Genomic DNA, 20,156 nt, shown 5'->3' with positions numbered 1-20,156 from the left:
GGCGCGCCTGCCCTGCCATTGGCTCGCCCTGCTGCCCGTCTCTTTCGCCGGCCCCCTTCGGTCCCAGAGGCAGGTTTTGCCGGAGAAGCCGCAGTCCCGGCGGCTCGGGCGCAGAGCCGGACTGTGGAACGGAGGGCGTACCGGCACTGGCATGTCTCCTCGCCAGGGAGCTCCCGTCAGCCGCCAGGCCCGGGCGGCTTCTAACTTGGCTGCAGGCTCCGGCGGTCCGGCCGCGGCCATGTAGTCGCCGGCGGGGCTCCCCGCAGCCCGGGAGCAGCTACGAGAGCAAGCCGGAGCCCAGCAGCTCGCGGCTTCCCCGGGAGGCGCTGAGTGCGCGCCTCGCCCCCGCCGCCCCTCCGGCCGCACTTTGGGTCCGAGAGGGAAATGGGGGAGAAAGTTTCGGAGGCGCCTGAGCCAGTGCCCCGCGGCTGCAGCAGTCACGGTGCTCCGACTCCCGCCCCTGCGGTGGCTGCCGAGTCCTCGCCCGGCGCTTCCTCGGCGGAGTCCTCCTCGGGCTCGGAAACTCTGTCGGAGGAAGGGGAGTCTGGCTTCTCCCGCGAGCAGCCGCCGCCGCCGCCGCCGGGTGGAGCTCGGCCGGCCGCCGCGTGGGCTCCCGCGCTCTCGGTGCCGGAGCGTGGAGTCTCAGCGCCGCCGCCGCGCCCGGGAGGAGCCGCGCCACCCGCGCCCCGGGGCAGCAGCGCGTCCCAGGAGGAGCAGGACGAGGAGGTGGGCCCCGCCTTCCCCACCTCGACCCCTCTGGTCCGGGCTGCCAGGCGACCCCAGCTCTCTACCCCGCACGCGAGTGGTGGGCAGCGCGCACTGGGGCATGGAGCGGGGAAGGGACCCCAGGTGCTGTGCGCCGTGCCCCGGGTAATGACAGTTAGGAGCCTCGCTGTGGGTCATTGGTTTCCCCGTGGCTGTCACGTGTGTGTGTGTGTGTATGTGTGTGTGTGTTCGTGTACATGTGCTGCCTGACAGTGTGCTTATACAGTATCAAAGCAGCCAACTCCTTCAGGTCTGGATTTGTTGCGCTGGGTGTGTGAATGGATGTGACCTGACCACCTGGTTTGTCCCTACAACTAAGACTTCCTTCTCCGAAGTGGGCGTTGCTTCGCGCCGTAGCACTTGGGCACGAGGGGAATGGGGCGAAGGGACGGGTGTGAGAGTAGCGTGGGTGTGTGGGGGTGGGGGCCAGTTGGGGGCAGTACCCGCGAAGTTACGCAGCGGGTTTCGGTGGCATCCGCCCCAGGATCGCGGGAGGGTGGTTTTGGCTGTTCCCCCGGCGTCGGTTCTTCGAGAGGCGGGGACTCCTAGCTCTGGGCCGGCAGCGCTGAACTGAGCTTCTGCATCTCCCATTTGGACTCGTTCCGGGGTGTCCAGGTGCGTGCCGGTCGCCAGACTGAATAGGGAATGCAGCCCCTTCTTCGGGAGACTGTGTCCATCCTGGTTCATTCGTCCACCCTGGTTTCTTGAAACAATGTTTGTGTGAAACTTGTGGGGCCGTGACTTGGTGTCCTCCCGCCTGTTTTCTCTGGCTTTTTCCTGTCTTTGGAGGACAATTAAGGAAGCGTAAGATTCCTGGTGTCTTTGATTGTTTGCTTTGGACGTTTCTTGTGGGGAAGTCATCTTGATCAGGCAGGGCCATAAATAAAACATTACCCCAACAGAACCGCCTCCTTGTGAAGTTAATTCCTCAGTGCCAGAGTTGTATTTTCCTCCTCTCTGATGGGGTTAGCTTTAGTAAGTAATTGTCTTTGCCCCTCAGAACGTGCAGACAGGCCAGTGCTCTGACAGTAGACCCCTGGGGACGCCAGCCTGCAGGCAAAGACTGGATCTGGTACAGAATGAGAAGAGTCAAGTCCTAGCCCGGCAGAGATGGAGCAAACCCTAGTGGTTGGCCAACCCTCTGGCAGTAACCAGATCCCATGCCCCAATGCCTGGCAGAGCGTGGAGATCCTGGACAGGTGTCTGGAGGTCTGTTTCCTAGAACTGCCTGTGCTTCTGAACTGTGAGACATCGGTTGAGTTGATTCCTCTGAGGTCAGTTTAATAATCTGTAAAGTGAGGGATATGACCAATGAACTTCAAGGTAAAGTTTATTGTCACACAAACACTCCCCTTTTTTGGTCAGGAATTTAGGATGGATCCAAAGTTCAGATTGATCCTAAGAACAAAGTACCAACAGTTAAGCTGAGCACCACACCTGTCACACAGCTACCTGGGGATATGACCCAACTTAATGATTTATTAATACTATTAGATTCCAATATAGTGTTGCCATTGGTAGAGAAGGTGGTACAGTTAGTTGCCCTGTGTTTTCTGGAACCTGGGCATATGCTTCATGATACATAACATGGTCTTGCAGATCCCAGGCGGAGGAAGACAGGAACTTCTCACTTTTGATCCGGATCCTGTAGCTGGTTTATTGCTTGGCCTCAGGGTGACAGTGTTTTATTTTCTTGGAAGTGGATACAATGATAGCTTATTTCACAGGCACTTGCAGTGAGGATTGGTTGATTGAAACACATTTTGAAAAATGGAATGACTAAATAACATTGGTCAGTATTTGTGAAATCTCAATTGGATGTAAAGTGATACAGTATTGCAATTTATTGTGTAACTTAACCTGTAGCAGGGGATGCTGGAAATTGTCCAGGAGTGGAAATCTTGACTTGCTCTGAGAATTTTAAAGCAAGACTGAAACTGTGGAGTAGGGAAATGATAGTCTGTGGCAGGGGTTGAAGTCCAGTGCACATTTTCTGGCTCTTACACTGGTGCAGGGGGTCCCCTCTTCGAGGGGGTGCAGTGGGTCTCTTTGAGAACCTCATGAAAGCTCTCCATCCTCTCCTTAGGAAACAGGCATCATTATGAATACCATTCTAGTGGGTTGAGTGAGGATTACTGGGTTACACAGTCTCAGTTTGGTAGAAAGATGTGGGTTTGATTTCCAGCTCAGCCACCTTAACTGTATGTGGGGTGTGGACTCCACTGATGTAAGGCCTGATTTCCCCCCTCTTAAATGGAAATGATAATAGTAGAGTCATTTGGCATTTTATACATGCCACCTAATTTAATCCTAGTATAATATCTAGAATTGAATACTAAATGAACATTAATTTTTCAGGTTCATTTGTGATTAAAAATGTTGTGAAAGGAGGTACAAGTTTGGGCTGGCTTATTTTATTTATACATAATTAATCTGCTCCCTACTTTCAGAGGACTGAAGGCTGTGGCTTTTCTGTTTATTACCATTGTATTAGTACAAGCTGGGAAACAGTTTTTATTTGTATCAGATGCATTATGGCAAGGCACTGTTAGTGTAGTGTTAGTTATGCAATAGCAAGATACTGAATATAAAGCCTTTAAAAGGCTTAAGTGAAACCCATAAAATGGAAGAAGATTCATTTAGATTTAAAAATTGTATGTCTAGCTTGGGATAATCACTGTTTTCCAAAATTTTTTTCATCACTTATTGCATCAATTTTTAAAAAGCAGCAAAATTAAATTTCCTAGTGTATGATTGCAGTGCTAATTTTTGGCGCACCTTTATTAAAGCTGCTTGCATATATTAGTGGACAAGACAATGGCAACCCACTCCAGTACTCTTGCCTGGAAAATCCCATGGACGGAGGAGCCTGGTAGGCTGCAGTCCATGGTGTCACAAAGAGCTGGACACGACTGAAGTGACTTAGCAGCAGCACCATACACTATTAATATCAGCAGTGTTTGACCTACTTCATATTTTATCTTATTGTCAGTATTTGTGTAAACTTGCAAAGTCTCATAGGCTTACATCAACCCTTTAAGCTTTTGGTGTCTAAACACCATAGTTTAACATGACAATGGTTGTAATTTTCATGTACTTAATAATCAAACACATGAGAGAGATGGTGTATGATTTTTTGTTTGAATAAAGTGCATTTGACTTTTCCCTTGATTCCCCAAACCTGTGTACTTTGGGCTCTCTGCAAGTCGAGGGTAACAGGCTGTGTTTCGAGTAGTCATGATGAGCTAAATTGGAGTATCCCTCTAACCACATTTCTGCGTTTTGCTCTCAGGCACATCTCTGCCCTGTCACTTCTCAGAGCACCTGTGCTGACCCTCATAAAGGACTCAGTGCTGCCTGTTGTGTGGCAGTGAACTCCTGAGGGCAGGAATTTTGTCTTTGTGTGTTAGCCCAGTGCTTCTAATACATTAGTGGAGGCTCAGTACATATATATATAGTTTTTTTTTTCAGTACATATATTTTGAATGAAAGAGGAAAATACATCTTTGAAAACAGTTGCACATTTGACTGAAGGGTGACTGTATGAGTATTCTTTTGTTGTGAATTATGCTTAAACCTCTAGATCTCTTCAAAAAAAAAAGAAAAAGCCGTCATGGATCCCAGTGAAAATATTATGAGCAGTTTTTCCAGGTAAATTTTGAAGAAAGTCAAATCAATGAGGATCCACTCACAATGCCTGTGCAAGGACTTGTGCATTAACTTGCATTAACTTTGCTTTTCACTCTGTGTGTTAGAACGTGAAACTTTCAGGGATTCTTAGCATGGTAGAAAAAAGGCTAAATAGCTAAAAGGATTTTCAACTCAGTATAAAGCGTTTCATTCATACTTTGCTACCCTGAAGGATTTACTTTACTGGCAAGAGGGGGAAAACTGTTGCCCTTATTAACAATAGGCACAAATTAGGGGATGTCATTTAAGCGTTCTATTAATGATCTGAGCTTGAAGACTGCTTTTACTATCATGCATAGATGAATGTCTAGACTTCATTGGTGAAGACAATAACTAGCAAAACAGCAGCCATGAAATCAGTGAAGCTTTTCAGGGAATTGATATTTTATGAATCACAGCAGCTACATAATTTAAAAAAAAAAGTAGTACATAAATCTTGGCACATTTATCATTGAGTCTTGTCTTTGATTCCCTGATTCAATAAGAGTCACAGGTTTACAGTGTCAGACAGCAGACAGCCAACGTATGTTAAGTCTGACTCCTGAGAAGCAGCATCCTGGGTGCTGAAGATATGCAGGTGGGCAAGACAGAGATAGTCTTGACCTCATGAAGCTTCTAGTGTAGTGGGGGAGATACTCCTGAAACACATGATTCTTCACTAACTGATTTCCAAGGTGGTAGATGGGGAACAGGCAGTGAGGGAGTGTATACCTCTTCTTACCTGGGAGGTGGGAACTGCCTTCCTGGGGAGTTACTGGAGAAGGGAAGTGATAGAGTCCTGTGGGTAGCAGAGGGAGCTTGTGGGTCTAGGGGCGAAGAGACGTCTGCGTCGCGTGCATGAAGCAGAGGAGGGCCTGGCATCAGGGCATGCGGGAGACAGAAGCAGTGGCTGGGTCATGCACGGCCTTTCGACTTTATTCTGAGGCCCTGGGAGCACACTGAAGGGTTTGAAGCAAGGAAATGACTCAATCAGACTGGCATTCCTGGAGGTCAGGCGGTGTGGAGCCCACCTGTTGATGCTGCAGTGTAGCTGGTTGAAATGTTCCAGGTTACCTGGGAGCTGACGACCTACGAAGATGAATGGAGACTGGGAAGAGGGCCTTGCGGATGCTCGTTTCCACAATCAGTTGCAGGGTCCATTGACCTAAGGTGAAAATAAGGGGTGATTGCCCAGAGGTGGCGTGAGATTCTCTGGCCATGGGAAGTGCGGTGTCTGTGAGCTAGTAACACACGTTCTGAGAGTCTGGCTTGTTTGCCTGCATGTCCCTAGAGAAGGAAGGGTCGGCATCAGCGAAACAAGCTTTTGCCCTTTCCACCCCAGGTCTGAGGTGTTCTAGGAAATGTCAGTCCACCGGTGTTTTGGAGCCAGTCACAAAGGCTGACTCTCTGTTTGCTCACACTGACTGGATACAGTGCTGAAGCCCAGCTGTTTGTGTTTTTGCCCCTCTGAAGAAGGGTGTCAATGCACGTTAGAGTGCAGGCTGTGAAGATGGCAAACTATGGGGAGAATCCTGGTAGAAAAGTTCTCACGATGAGAAGGATCCATAACCAGGTGGCTTGGTGTTAGAGAAAACTGAATGAGGCTGTGTGTGTGTGTGCACGCACACATGCATCTGTGTATGTGTTGGTGTACCTGTCCTTGTATATCTAAGAAGAAATAATTGTCCTTTTGAGATGAAAGGTACCCCAGGTCATTTATGAGCAAGGTCACACATTTTACAGTGATGCCTGGGAGGGACTTGTGCTCCCCTTCACCATCGCTTCAGACCAGCAGCCAGTGTTCCCCGCCCTGGGGTCAGCGTCTGTAGGGCCTAAGGGTATAGACTAATGACCCCGGTTCAGCCACATCTAGGCTGTGTGCCTTTGGAACAGTTATTAATACCGAGACCATTTCCTTCTCTGTAAAATGGACATGCTAGTATTTACTGCAGAGGGTTGTTATGAGAATTTTATATAGAGGTCCCAGCACGATTCCTGACATACAGTGTGCATTCCATGATGGTGTTTGCTAGTATGACTAAGTGTGGAAAAGCTGGTTTATGCAGAATGGCAGCACCATAGCCAGGAATAATCAGCACCTGGACGTCCCTTCCCTGATGGATTATGCTACCACCGTGGTTTGCTGATGGTTCTGAGAGGCTCTTTCATTCATGAGTAGGTAGATGTGTAACATAGTGATCACTTTTAATTTCATGGACACAGCATTTCTTATGATATACAAATAGCAAAGCTTTATGAACTATGGTTCATTAACTCTTCTGTAAGACACGATCTCTCTTTTGCTCCTGGAACCTGCTGTTCGTAATCACTTATTAAATGATGTCCTCAAAGACTCTGTGAACATACAAATTACTAACTCAGCCCAGGAAGTTAGTCAGAAGGCAGCATGTCATGTGGTGAGGCTGGTGACATGACCCAGTACTTCGTGATGATTGGGGGCTGAGAAGAGAGTGACAAGGAAATGAAATGATTTTCTGGAAGCCAACTTTGGTTCATATAAGAATTGGGTGGAGGGGCAGGTGGTCCAGGGGCTACCCCCACCCCCAGCTTCACAGAGGGGAATCTGTTAGAAATGAGATAGAACTTTTAAAAATGCAAGAACTCATGTGAATTGCCCAGCAAAAAGTCTCTTTCATCCCTTTGGGGCAGTGTAAACATTTCAATTTTTTAAGCCAAAATTGCAAAACCCTAGGATCCACTTTTGCTATAACTCAGATAAATACTGCTGCAGTGACTGCAGGTGGCTTCCCTTCTACCAGCCTGGTGCTCTCCCCTGTGTACCTGTTTAGGCTGACATTTACACAGCTTTCCATCACTCAGTTCAAGGCTGATTGTGCCCTTTGTGCCTCTGTTTAGTCTGGTATTAATCAGATATTTCTTATTGGGCCCTATTATTTTGGGGTAGAGCAGAAGATCAAATATAGTCAAGCAGAAATCTCTTTCTCCAGCAGCTTGTGGGCACTTATTTCTTTCCCCTTTTTTGTCCTTCTCTCTCACTCCTTCAGAATTCCTGGAGAGGATTGGACAGTAGTCGTGTCCTAAGCCTGACTTAGGAGAGAAACGCATGCATGCATGCTCAGTTTGCTTCAGTTGTGTCTGACAGCCTATGGGCTGCAGCCCTCCAGGCTCCTCTGTCCATGGGATTCTCCAGGCAAGAATACTAGAGTGGGTAGCTCTTCCCTTCTCCAGGGGATCTGTCCAACCCAGGGATCGAACCTGGGTCTCTTGCGTTGCAGGCTGGCTTCTTTACTGCTGAGCCTCTGAGGAAACCCCTAGGAAAGAACACCCTTCCCTAAACGTGAAACGTCAGTTCAGGACCGTGGTCAGCGGTACACATACACATACATTTAAGTTTATAGAACTTGTGTGAAATTTCTGGTTGCTTCTCCAACTTCTTTTTAATAAAAAGCTCACTTCTTATTTAATGATTTGAATTCATAACCAGGTACATGTGTCTCTGAAACAGCTGATAAATTTATACCCTATGCCTGCACTCTTTTGCTGGCCCATCAATTCTCCTGTTGGACACAGTCCATATACTTTTGATTATGGTACTACTTCCACTGAACATTTCAGCCCTAATGCTTTGTACTGATATTGGGGGCAGGGGGTTGGTAGAGGGGAGGCTGGGGATACTGACAAATTGGCTTTCTTTTCTTAACTAATTTCATAGGTTATGGTGTGGAAAATGAAAACTTAATTATAATGTTCTTGACTTTGTATTTGGGGGGTGTTTTCAGTGGCCAGTGACTCACAGGCATGACCACTTTAGTGTGAGTAGCAGAATATACATTTGAAACTCATCTCAGGTGTGGGAATTTTGGCCTCTGCCTTAAGACTTGCTCAGCTACTTTTTTTTAATAAGCTAAGAAGTTAGGTAGGTAGGTAGCTCCTGGTAGATGATTTTGTGCCTTTCCAAGTTTGTTTTAAAAACAAACAAAAAATAATAAGATCATCATATCTTGGGGTTCTAGCGTTAACATTTGTTTTTTGAGGCATTTCTTTGTGCAGAAATGGGTGTACCTTTAAAATGCAGGAAGGGTCCCAGTGCCTCACCAGTGATAGGGAAATAAAGTATAATCGGGTTAAAGTTGATGGTTAAAATCTTAGGTCGCTGTACACTGCCCTTGAGACTTATATTCTCAGAAATTACAGATTCACAATTGCTTCTTAGGGCAATCATTGCTAGGTAAACGGCATTAAGATATTGAAATAGAATGCAGTTGTGATGAAATTCATTTTATGTATAAAGTTTAAATGATTAATTTCACAAAGAGGTTCTTGATGAATAAATTGGCTCCATAGGAATGTGTCCAGCTCCTGGACACTCAAACTCACAGAATTTGCTTTGCCACGCCTTTAGTTTTATTTAGCTAGTTTTTTGATTTAAAAAATGCAACTAGGAAGAGGCGAGTGCTTAATTGAAAGCAACTGAGTTGTAAGTAAAGTCATCATCAGCCCAGGCTTCTCACCTAGATGCAGCCACAAAGAGATGGGGAGAGCAGCTCCAGAGAAAAGGGCAATCCTGAAAGTTTGTTTGGAGGGAAAGGACCATTGAGAAGTTTTACTTAAGGAGAACTTCTGATTCATCTCAAGTCAGTAGAGTACAAATCAGGAAGACCCAAGAAAATGCCCACCTTCCTGTTCTTCTGGCTCTTATGAGACAAGTAAGTCAGATTGCTAGGTTAAGCCAGCATGGCCTTAGTTTAAAGACTCAGCGAGCATATGTGAGCAAGAGAGAGTGGAGGAGAACAAGAGAAAAACTGCTGGTCACATAGGGAAAGACTTCTTTCCCTGCTATGTTTTGATACGTTATACTTTGTTGAAATTTTACTTTTGTATGTTTTATCTCATGTACCACTTTGTAAATTTTTGTTGTTGTTGTTGTTCTACAAACACGTTTGCCTATAAGCTACACGAGTTCATTGTTGGCTGGGAAGAGGAGTATGGTTCAAAATGGCCTCTTGAGACCTTTTAGGACTCACTTTAATCTCTGGTGATGGTGGGTCTTAGCCCTGATGCCGAGTCTCTATTAGGACAAGAGAGAACATGGAAATTCTAACTGTGAACTCTCTTAGTTTTCTTTATTATAATGTCAGTGTCACTTTGACTTTTTAAGAATTCCATTTTTTAAATTAAAACATTTCTACCTGAGAAAGCTGATGGCATTGTTTTAACGTTATAGAATAAGTCCTGTTGGGAAGAGTTAGATTAGTAGAGTAACTATGTGACAGTTGTGTAACCTGCTTCTGTCATGCTGTTTTAAATTCCTTTAAAATTATTTGAGTCATCACTTTCTCTGTGTTATGTTACCTGTCATTCTGTGTTCTAATTCATCCCTGTTTCTTTCAGTCCCTTCCTACCTATAGCTTAGTCATCAGAATTTTAAAAAGAACAGCACAGATCACTTTGGTTTGAAGGCTGTCGTAAAACCTTTGTTTAAACAGAATATTTGGGGGAGAGACTTTTTTTTGGTTACTCAATCGTATGATTCACTGAAAATTAACTGAAAAGCTCTTTTGTTCTCACTTTGTTGTTTACCTTTTTTCTTATAATTTCTAGACGTGGATTTTCTGCCTTATTTTGTGATGAACAAGCTATTCTTTTTAGTGATTAGGCATATTATAATGCTTTAGGGATCTCTCTTTGGCTATCAGTAATCTTCAAAGCCTTCTGAAGATGGGAAAAGTGCATGAGAAAGAGTAGAAAGTATAAAATTGAGTGTGCTATTAACAAAAGTAGATGATCTTGATTTCTTTAACTTTAGAAGTTGGAGTTAGCAAAGCACTTCTTCTTCTGAGAGCTTTGCTTCATTATCTTTGCTCCTGGGTTATGCCAGATCATGTATATATTGTTAATGTTTGTACAGTGCTTAGCAGTTTTCACAGCCTTTCCTGATACTATTTCAACTGTTGTCTCATTCTCATTTTGTACACACATCTTCTTCTCGTGTAGTTAATAGTTTCTCTGTCTCTCTCCCACTAGACTGTATGATATTGAGAGGGTCACTTAGCCAGTATGACGAACGTGAAGTCTCTCAGTCATGCCCGACTCTTTGTGACCCCATGGACTGTGTTGCCTCCCAGGCTCCTCTGTCCATGGGATTTTCCAGGCAATAGTACTGGAGTGGATTGGCATTTCCTTCTCCAAGTGATCTTCCCAACCCAGGGATCGAACCCAGGTCTCCCGCATCGTAGACAGACGCTTTACCATCTGAGCCACCAGGGAAGTCCTGTATGGTAGTGTGGGCCAATTGAATTGCCAATTAAGCTTAAAAAACTTTTACAAACATTGAGTAAATGCATGTAAAACACTCAGAATGATGTCTTGACACACAATATGCCTCAGTGGAAATTTGGGGGCAGTGCTTTATTATTACCCCACTATACGTCCTGTGCATTTGGCATTAAGAATGCAAGTGTCTGAAGAACTTTAAAGATCAGGGTGAAGATTTAGTTCAGTTCAGTCACTCAGTCATGTCTAACTCTTTGCAACCCCATGGATGCGGCATGCCAGGGTTCTCAGACCATCACCAACTCCCAGAGCTTACTCAAACTCATGTCCATAGAGTCGGTGATGCCATCCAACCATCTCATCCTCTGTCGTCCCCTTCTCCTCCTGCCTTCAACTTTCCCAGCATCAGGATCTTTTCCAATGAGTCAGTTCTTTGCATTAGGTGGCCAAAGTATTGGAGTTTCAGCTTTAGCATCAGTCCTTCCAATGAATATTCAGGACTGATTTCCTTTAGGATGGACTGGTTGGATCTCCTTGCAGTCCAAGGGACTCAGAAGAGGCTTCTCCAACACCACAGTTCAAAAGCATCAGTTCTTTGGTGCTCAGCTTTCTTTATAGTCCAACTCTCACATCCATACGTGACTACTGGAAAAACCATATCTTTGACTAGATAGACCTTTTTTTGGCAAAGTGATGTCTCTGCTTTTTAATATGCTGTCTGGTTTGGTCAGAGCTTTCCTTCCAAAGAGTAAGCGTCTTTTAATTTCATGGCTGCAGTCACCATCTGCAGTGATTTTGGAGGCCCCCACCCCCATCAAAATAAAGTCTCTCACTGTTTCCATTGCTTCCCCATCTATTTGCCATGAAGTGATGGGACCAGATGCCATGGTCTTAGTTTTCTGAATGTTCAAAAAGCCAACTTTTTCACTCTCCTCTTTCACTTTCATTAAGAGGCTCTTTAGTTCTTCACTTTCTGCCATAATGGTGGTATCAATTGCATATCTGAGGTTGCTGATATTTCTCCCAGCAATTTTGATTCTAGCTCGTGCTTCTTCCAGCCCAGCGTTTCTCATGATGTACTCTGCATAGAAGTTAAATAAGCAGGGTGACAATATACAGCCTTGACATACTTCTTTCCTTGGAACCAGTCTGTTGTTCCATGTCCAGTTCTAACTGTAGCTTCTTAACCTGCAAACAGATTTCTCAAGAGGCAGGTCAGGTGGTCTGGTATGCCCATCTCTCTCAGAATTTTCCACAGTTTGTTGTGATCCATACAGTCAAAGGCTTTGGCATAGTCAATAAAGCAGAAGTAGATGTTTTTCTGGAACTCGCTTGCTTTTTTGATGATCCAACAGATGTTAGCAATTTGATCACTGCTTCCTCTGGCTTTTCTAAATTCATCTTGAACATCTGGAAGTTCACGGTTCACATACTGTTGAAGACTGACTTGGAGAATTTTGAGCATTACTTTACTAGTGTGTAAGATGAGTGCAACTGTGCGGTAGTTTGAGCTTTCTTTGGCATTGCCTTTCTTTGGGATTGAAATGAAAACAGACCTTTCCCAGACCTGTGGCCACTGCTGAGTTTTCCAAATGTGCTGGCATATTGAGTGCAGCACTTTCACAGCATCATCTTTTAGGATTTGAAATAGCTCAACTGGAATTCCATCACCTCCACTAGCTTTGTTCATAGTGATGCTTCCTAAGGCCCACTTGAGTTCGCATTCCAGGATATCTGGCTCTAGGTGAGTGATCACACCATTATGGTTATCTGGATCATGAAGATCTTTTTTGTATTGTTCTTCTGTGTATTCTTTCCACCTCTTCTTAATAACTTATGCTTCTGTTAGGTCCATACCATTTCTGGACTTTATTGAACTCATCTTTGCATGAAACGTTCCCTTGGTATCTCTAATTTTCTTGAAGAGATCTCTAGTCTTTCCTGTTCTATTGTTTTCCTGTATTTCGTTGCACTGATCACTGAAAAAGGCTTTCTTATCTTTCCTTGCTATTCCTTGAAACTCTGCATTCAAATGGGTATGTCTTTCCTTTGCCTTTCACTTCTCTTCTTTTCTCAGCTATTTGTAAGGCCTCCTCAGGCAACAATTTTGCCTTTTTGCATTTTTTTTTCCCTTGGGGATGGTTTTGATCACTGCCTCCTGTACCATGTCATGAACCTCCATCCATAGTTCTTCAGGCATTTTGTCTATCAGATCTAATCCCTTGAATCTGTTTGTCACTTCCACTGTATAATCATAAGGGATTTGATTTAGGTCATATCTGAATGATCTAGTGGTTTTCCCTACTTTTCAATTTGAGTCTGAATTTGGCAATAAGGCATTCACGACCTGAGCCACAGTCAGCTCCCATGTTATTTTTGTTGACTGTATAGAGCTTCTCCATCTTTGGCTGCAAAGAATATAATCAATCTGATTTTGGTGTTGACCATCTGATGATGTCCGTGTGTAGAGTCTTCTCTTGTGTTGTTGGAAGAGGGTGTTTGCTATGACCAGTGTGTTCTCTTGGCAAAATTCTGTTAGCCTTTGCCCTGCTTCATTTTGTACTCCAATGCCAAATTTGGCTGTTACTCCAGGTATCTCTTCACTTCCTACTTTTGTATTCCAGTCCCTTGTAATGCAAAGGACATCCTTTTTTGGTGTTAGTTCTAGAAGGTCTTGTAGGTCTTCATAAAACTGTTCAACCTCAGCTTCTTCAGCATTACTGGTTGGGGCATAGACTTGGATTACAATGATATTGAATGGTTTGCCTTGGAAATGAACAGAGATCATTCTGTCGTTTTTGAGATTGCATCCAAGTACTGTGTTTTGGACTCTTTTGTTGACTGTGATAGCTACTCCATTTCTTCTAAGGGATTCTTGCCCACAGTAGTAGATATAATGGTCATCTGAGTTAAATTCACCCATTCCAGTCCATTTTAGTTTGCTGATTCCTAAGATGTTGATATTCACTCTTGCCATCTCCTGTTTGACAACTTCCAACTTGCCTTGATTCATGGGCCTAACATTCCAGGTTCCTATGCAATACTGTTCTTTACAGCAGCAGACTTTACTTCCATTACCAGTCACATCCACAACTGGGTGGTGTTTTTGCTCTTGGTCCATCTCTTCATTTTTTCTGGAGTTATTACTCCACTGATCTCCAGTAGCATAATGGGCACCTATTGTCCTGGAGAGTTCATCTTTCAGTGTCCTATCTTTTTGCCTTTTCGTACTGTTCATGAGGTTCTCAAGGCAAGAATACTGAAGTGGTTTTTCATTCCCTTCTCCAGTTGGCCACATTTTTTCAGAACTCTCCTCCATGACCTGTCTGTCTTGGGTGGTCATACACAGCATGGCTTACAGTTTCATTGAGTTAGGCAAAGGATAAAGATGGCAGAGTAGAAGGACGTGCATTCATCCTCTCCTGCAAGAACTCCAAAATTACAACTTGCTGCTGAACAACCATCAACAGGGAATATTGGAGCCCACCAAAGAAAGATACTTCACATCCAAGGGCAAAGGAGAAGCCCCAGCAAGATGGTACGAAGGGTGAAATTGTTTTTAGAATCAAACCCCATACCTGCCAGAGATGCTTGGAGGGCTCAAACAAACCATGTGCACACCAGGACCCAGAGACTGAGCCAGAGCTGTGTTTGAGTGTCTCTTGCAGAGGTACGGGTCAGCAGTGGCCTGCTGCAGGGGCAGGGGCTCTGGGTGCAGCAGACCTGGGTATGGCATAAGCCCTCTTAGAGGGGGTTGCCATTAACCTCACCATAGAGCCACCAGAACCTACACAGGACTGGGCAAACAGACTCGTGGTGGGCACAAACAAAAGCTTGTATGCACCAGGACCCAGGAGAAAGGAGCAGTCATCCCACAAGAGACTGACCCAGACTTGGCTGTGGGTGTCCAGGAGTCTCTGGCAGAGGTGTGGGTTGGCAGTGGCTTGCTGCAGGGTTGTGGGCACTGAGTGCAGCAGTGTGTGCCTGGGACCTTTTGAAGGTCACCATTATCTTCATTAACTCCACCATAGTTTGGCCTGAGGTCAAACAGCAGAGAGGGAGCACAGCCTTGCCCTTCAACATAAAACTGGATTAAAGATTGACTGAGCATGGCCCCACCCATCAGAACAAGACCCAGTTTCCCCCTCAGTCAGTCTCTCCCATCAGGACGCTTCCATAAGCCTCTTATCCTTCCCCATCAGAGGGCAGACAAAATGAAAACCGCAGTCACAAAAAACTAACCAATCTGATCACATGGACCACAGCCTTGTCTAATTCAATGAAACTATGAGCCATGCTGTATGAAGATTTAACTGGTGGCCTAAAACCCAAGGTCATAGGTTTAATTTGCTGAGTGGGTTTCAACAAATGAAAAGTTTTTGACATTAAACCAGTTCTTATTTTACTGTTAGCATTGGGAAACTGTATTCTGCCAAGATGTTCATTACAACCGTACTTGTAACTCTGAGCCATTTTTGGCCAGATGTTTCAAGGAATTATTTTAATTGCTGTTGACATTTTAACAACTAGCCTTAAAATTTTAACAGTGGTACTGGGCTGTACTCATTGGTGTTCAGGATAAATGGCTGTCAGTAGAAGTGTCAGAAATTCTGGCAACTTTGTCAGGACTGGGGGAGTGTTGGTGGAGAAGTTAGGAGTTCTGACCTCTGCCTCTGCTCCTGTCTGGGCAAGATATTAACCCCATGGAGTTCACATGGGATGAAAGGTGGTCCTTTCCAGCTCCCCCCCCCCTTTTTTTTTGTTTGTTTGTTTCCTCTTACTACAGAAACTTTGATTTAACATTTTAAAGTTGTCATCAGTATATAATTTGTTACAGAACTGTTCATTCACATTTGTCTTTTGACAAATCTGCTTTTTTCCACCTTTTAAAATTATTTGGTATGTTTCCGTTGGTTATCATGATTACATGTTGAGGGTGCTCTTACCTCCCAAGCCCTGAAGAGGGATTGGACTCTGGATAACAGGGCCAGTCTTGTATTTTTCTTGATGCACTAAGTAGCACACTGTTGTATGCACCAGGAATTACTGTTGTAAGTGAAATAATGGTTTTTAGTGCTGACTTTCAGAGGCTGATTGCAGAAGAGCATCTGCAGATTCTTAGTTCAGTAGCAGAATCTGCTTATTACAATAGGCTCCAAACAGAAAAGACTTGGGTTTCCTGTCTGGAATTACTCTGGGCCATACATCCTGTCACAACCAAAAACTTTGGTTTTTAAAACAATCATTCTTAAATTTACAAGATTTATATGGTCTTAGCTTCCCCAGCGGGCTTCCCTGGTAGCTTAGCTGGTAAAGAATTTACCTGCAATGCAGGAGACCCTGGTTCAGTTCCTGGGTTGGGAAAATCCCCTGGAGAACGGATAGGCTACCCACTCCAGGATTATTGGGCTTCCCTTGTGGCTCAGATGGTGAAGAACCTGCCTGCATTGCAGTAGACTTGTGTCCAATCCCTGGGTTGGGAAGATACCCTGGAGGAGGGCATGGCAATCCACTCCAGTATTCTTGCCTGGAGAATCCCCATGGACAGAGGAGACCATGGGGTCACAAGGAGTCAGACTCAACTGAGCAGCTAAGCACAGCTCCCCCAGGCCAGCCAGGGCCCTCCTGTACTGTTCTGGATCTTAGCCACTCACTCCGTGTAGTGGACTAAAGTTTGTTTGCAAAGGTTAAGTTAGAATCTATCAAGAGAAATTACATTTACCAGTGTTTTTTTTTTTCTTTAAACCAGAGGCTGGCACTTCTAATCTAAGCTGTTAGCCTGAGCTTTTGGGCTTAGCTGGAGCTTGGAGTGTGAAGTTCCATAGAGATGTTTTAAAAGGTGTTAGGCATTACTGACAATGGTGATTTGGTTTCCAGGGCTTCCCTAGTGACTTAGGTGGTAAAGAATTTGCCTGCAATGCAGGAGACACAGGTTCGATCCTTGGGTTGGGAAGATCCCCTGGAGTAGGAACCCACTCTAGTATTCTAGCCTGGAGAGTTCCATGGACAGAGGAGCCTGGCAGGCTGCAGTGCATGGGGTCGCAGAGTCAGACACGACTTGGTGACTGAACATGAGTTCTCAACATCGGATTGCCTGGATGAGGGCCCTGCCCTCCCTTCACTAAGTCCCTTCTGTGTTAGTGAAAGTTGAGCTGGGGGAGGGAGAATCCATATGCTCAGCCTCTGCTGTAGCCACTTGGTGGCTCTGGGTATCCTCCTGAAGGTGTGGTAATGATTTCTGTTTGTCTGTAGGACACCCATATGGATGCCCAAGACTCCTTCCCATATTGGGGCAGATTATTTTAACCCGAAGCATTATCTCCTGCCACTTTTCAGCTCAGTTCTAAAGGAGAAAGCCTGTGAAGGCTCAGAATTTAAGGCAGAAGGTGGTAGATATCATCTTATGCCTGTTAGGATGGCTGTTATGAAAAAGACAAGTGTGGGCATTCTCCCATGCTTGTTCTTTCAGTTTAACTCAGGTGATAGGATTGACACATCTTGTAGATGAGGCTCTAAATAATTGCCACATATCCTTGTTCCATTGGGGTTTTACACTTGAATGTGTATTTTAAGGCCGTTTTACCTAGAACCCAAATCCAGAGTTGAGGAGTGGTGGCTGTTTCACGGCACCAGTACGATGGTTTTCTTCATGTTGCCACAAGCTGCTGTTTTGCTTGGTTTTCTCTCCCTTGTTTCTCTCCCCTTCCTTCACGTGAAGGTTAAGACTGAGTTTTAGAATTAGTGCAATGTTTTAAAAAGTGGGGTGAAGGCCCCCCTCCAAATAATTTATAGCCAGGTTCCAGCAATGAGGATAATGTCATCAGAGCCTCTCTAAATGTCCCTTTAGAGATTGTTTGTGGTAATTAAAAGGAAAATGAAACACAGATTGTTGAAAAATGATAAATACAGGTTTACCAGGTGATTTCATGATGCTAGATGGAAGCCCTGCTGAGAAACATCCTGGGTACTCACTTTATACTCCCGAGAAACCTGTAATCAGATGGGCACTGTTGTGAAATTGTTCAGATACCATTACCTGCGGTTTGTAGAAATTTATTTTGACACTTAAGGACATCTAAGGATGTAAATTTAATTACTGCTGCTGCTGCTTTCTCTGTGGGCTTGAATGAAAAGTGGCAGATTATATACTGAAATTGCCACTAAGATGTAGTTTTTTTAAGTTTCATGGGGGCTTAAAATTTTCTAAACTTGCAATATGGATGGATGACTTTTAAAGCATTAACGGAGTCTTCTTGGGCAATCACACTCATTTGACTTGAGGGGGGCAGCTTTCAGTTTGATGTGATTCAAACAGCTGCTCACTTAGGATATTCTAGAAGAGTAGAGCTTGAATATGGTATGTTTTCTGTGTGGGTTTCCTTTTAATCCAAACTGGCAGTGGAGCTATAGATCTGGTATTATTAAAGTCCAGAGTGGCAAGGAAGCTGAGCCAAGTCCACTTCTTCTTGGGTCTCTCTCTTGCGCCTTTTTTTTTTTTTTTTTTTTGGCAGTGTTTCTTTCTTTCCTTTGCCTGTTGGCCTGCACGTGTGAGAAGCAGAGAAAGAGGACTTGTTAAAGTATCGGATGGGTGGGCGCAAGTCCTAGAAGAAGTGAGGGCGGTAATGTTAGCATGATGTGGCAAGAGTAGGTGCCGATGAAGACGCTCTTGTTGAAGGTGAGGACTCCTCCCTGCTATCCAGGCTGCAGCTAACCCTCCCTGCTGTGGGGTAGAGCTGGTGTGAAAATGCAGGTTTTCCCTGGCTGAATCCAGACCTTTCAGTGAGCCCTGCTGTTCTTGAAGCTCTGTAGGAGTTAGCAGTGGGAGGGACAGGAGATGTGAAAGCACTAAGAAGTCTGGTCAGTGCCTAACGCCGCAGACAGTCGGGTTAGGAGGCCAAGCGCAGGCAGAGTGAATTGCCCTGTATGCACACGGTGCACATTTCAGCAAGCGCGAGTGTGAGCGGGCTGACGGTGGGAATGGGAAGGGCGCCGAGTGCAGAATCAGCAACACGATGGGACGCATCTGGGAGTGGGTTTTCCTGGTGCCCTTAAAGATGTAAATGTCGGAAAGAAAAGGTGCTTGGGTCAGATTAAATGATTTGCCCTGTCCAGGATGTCCAGTAGATACAGTTGTAGTCTTAGGAAAGTCTTGTCTCTTTAAATGTGGTAATATTTAGAAGGAGTGGTAATTGGCATTGATTCCCTCCCCCCCCCCCCCGTTTGTTTATGGTTTACTCTTGCTGTAATTTAAAATTACTGGTAAGCATGTACTACCGGAATTGTAGTATTTTTCTCTAACATCAGCTTATTTATGGCTTCATAACTTTCTAATCAAGAGTACTAAAAAAAAAAAAAAAGAGAGAGAGTACTTCTTTAAGCTTAATATTTCCCTAGCTAACTAGCAATATTTCCAACTAATACTTTTTTTTAATAACTGCTTTAACAAGCTTGTTTGTTATGAAGGCAGTTTAGGGAGAAGGCATGTTGGGTGCGAATTTACCAGGTAAGCCATTTTTGGTGCTCTCTCTTGAAAATAGCACTTTCTTTGCTTGGGTATCTTTTGGTTACTCAGTAGTTGAAATTTACCAAGTTTTGAGAGCAATGGTGTTTTGAGCTCAGCTGGAATTTCAAACACTCCTTCGATCTTCTCCTTTTCTTCAAAGTACACTTGAAAATCTTGAAGGATAAGCTCTCACCCTCTGGGTCTTTGGCAGGAATCGTGGCCTTAATTGGACCAGAGCCCCCTGCACAGTGGAGGACTTGCCCGACGGCCGTGGTAGCCTGTGCCCTGGCAGCTTCCTGAGTCCTTGGAGCCATGTGGACTTGCTTGAGATCCTCAGGCATCCACAGACCAACTGGTCTTATGAGGCGGAGCCTGTGATTTTTGTAAAAGGTGGTGTCTCCAAGCCTCACACACCTGTGGGCATGATGACACAGACATGCTGGGTTTCCAGGGCCCTTGGGTGCTGCCAGGGTAACTAGTTCCCCATGTTTGCAGGTGTGGAGGGAAGTGAATGGAGAAGGAAATGGCAACCCACTCCAGTATTCTTGCCTGGAGAATCCCGTGGACAGAGGAGCCTGGTGGGCTGCTGTCCATGGGGTCACACAGAGTCAGACACGACTGAAGCGACTTTGCGTGCATGAATGCATTGGAGAAGGAAATGGCAACCCGCTCCAGTGTTCTTGCCTGGAGAATCCCAGGGACGGAGGAGCCTGGTAGGCTGCCGTCTATGGGGTCGCACAGAGTCGGGACACAACTGAATTGACTTAGCAGCGGTAGCAGCAGGGACATGAACCTGCCGAGGTTAAAAGAGACTGTTGCAAAGTCCCTTGGGACTTTCTCTGTCTCCTTCAGGAATCTGTAGGCATAGAGGAAAATTCCTTCACCTGCGAGTTAATGGGTGCTAGCTAGTCATGGTCTACCAGTGTGGGGGCCGTGTGTGACATGGGGGCTGCTGGCAAAAGCC

The 20,156-nt window shown here is 45.1% G+C and overlaps 1 protein-coding gene across 3 annotated transcripts in view; it reads left to right on the top strand.

Annotated features, from left to right (window-relative positions):
- Positions 1–384: 384 nt before the first annotated feature.
- The window catches only part of MAST4 (microtubule associated serine/threonine kinase family member 4), a 611,596-nt gene continuing 591,824 nt past the window's right edge, over positions 385–20,156 (top strand). For all 3 annotated transcript variants that reach the window (XM_068990601.1, XM_068990599.1, XM_068990600.1), the window contains exon 1: positions 385–726. In XM_068990601.1, coding sequence (XP_068846702.1) covers positions 385–726 — 342 coding nt within the window. The remainder of the gene's footprint in view (positions 727–20,156) is intronic.

Source organism: Capricornis sumatraensis, chromosome 18 (assembly GCF_032405125.1).
Source record: "Capricornis sumatraensis isolate serow.1 chromosome 18, serow.2, whole genome shotgun sequence".
Classification (NCBI taxonomy): Eukaryota; Metazoa; Chordata; class Mammalia; order Artiodactyla; family Bovidae; genus Capricornis; species Capricornis sumatraensis.
This window is presented reverse-complemented; position numbering and strand designations above follow the sequence as displayed.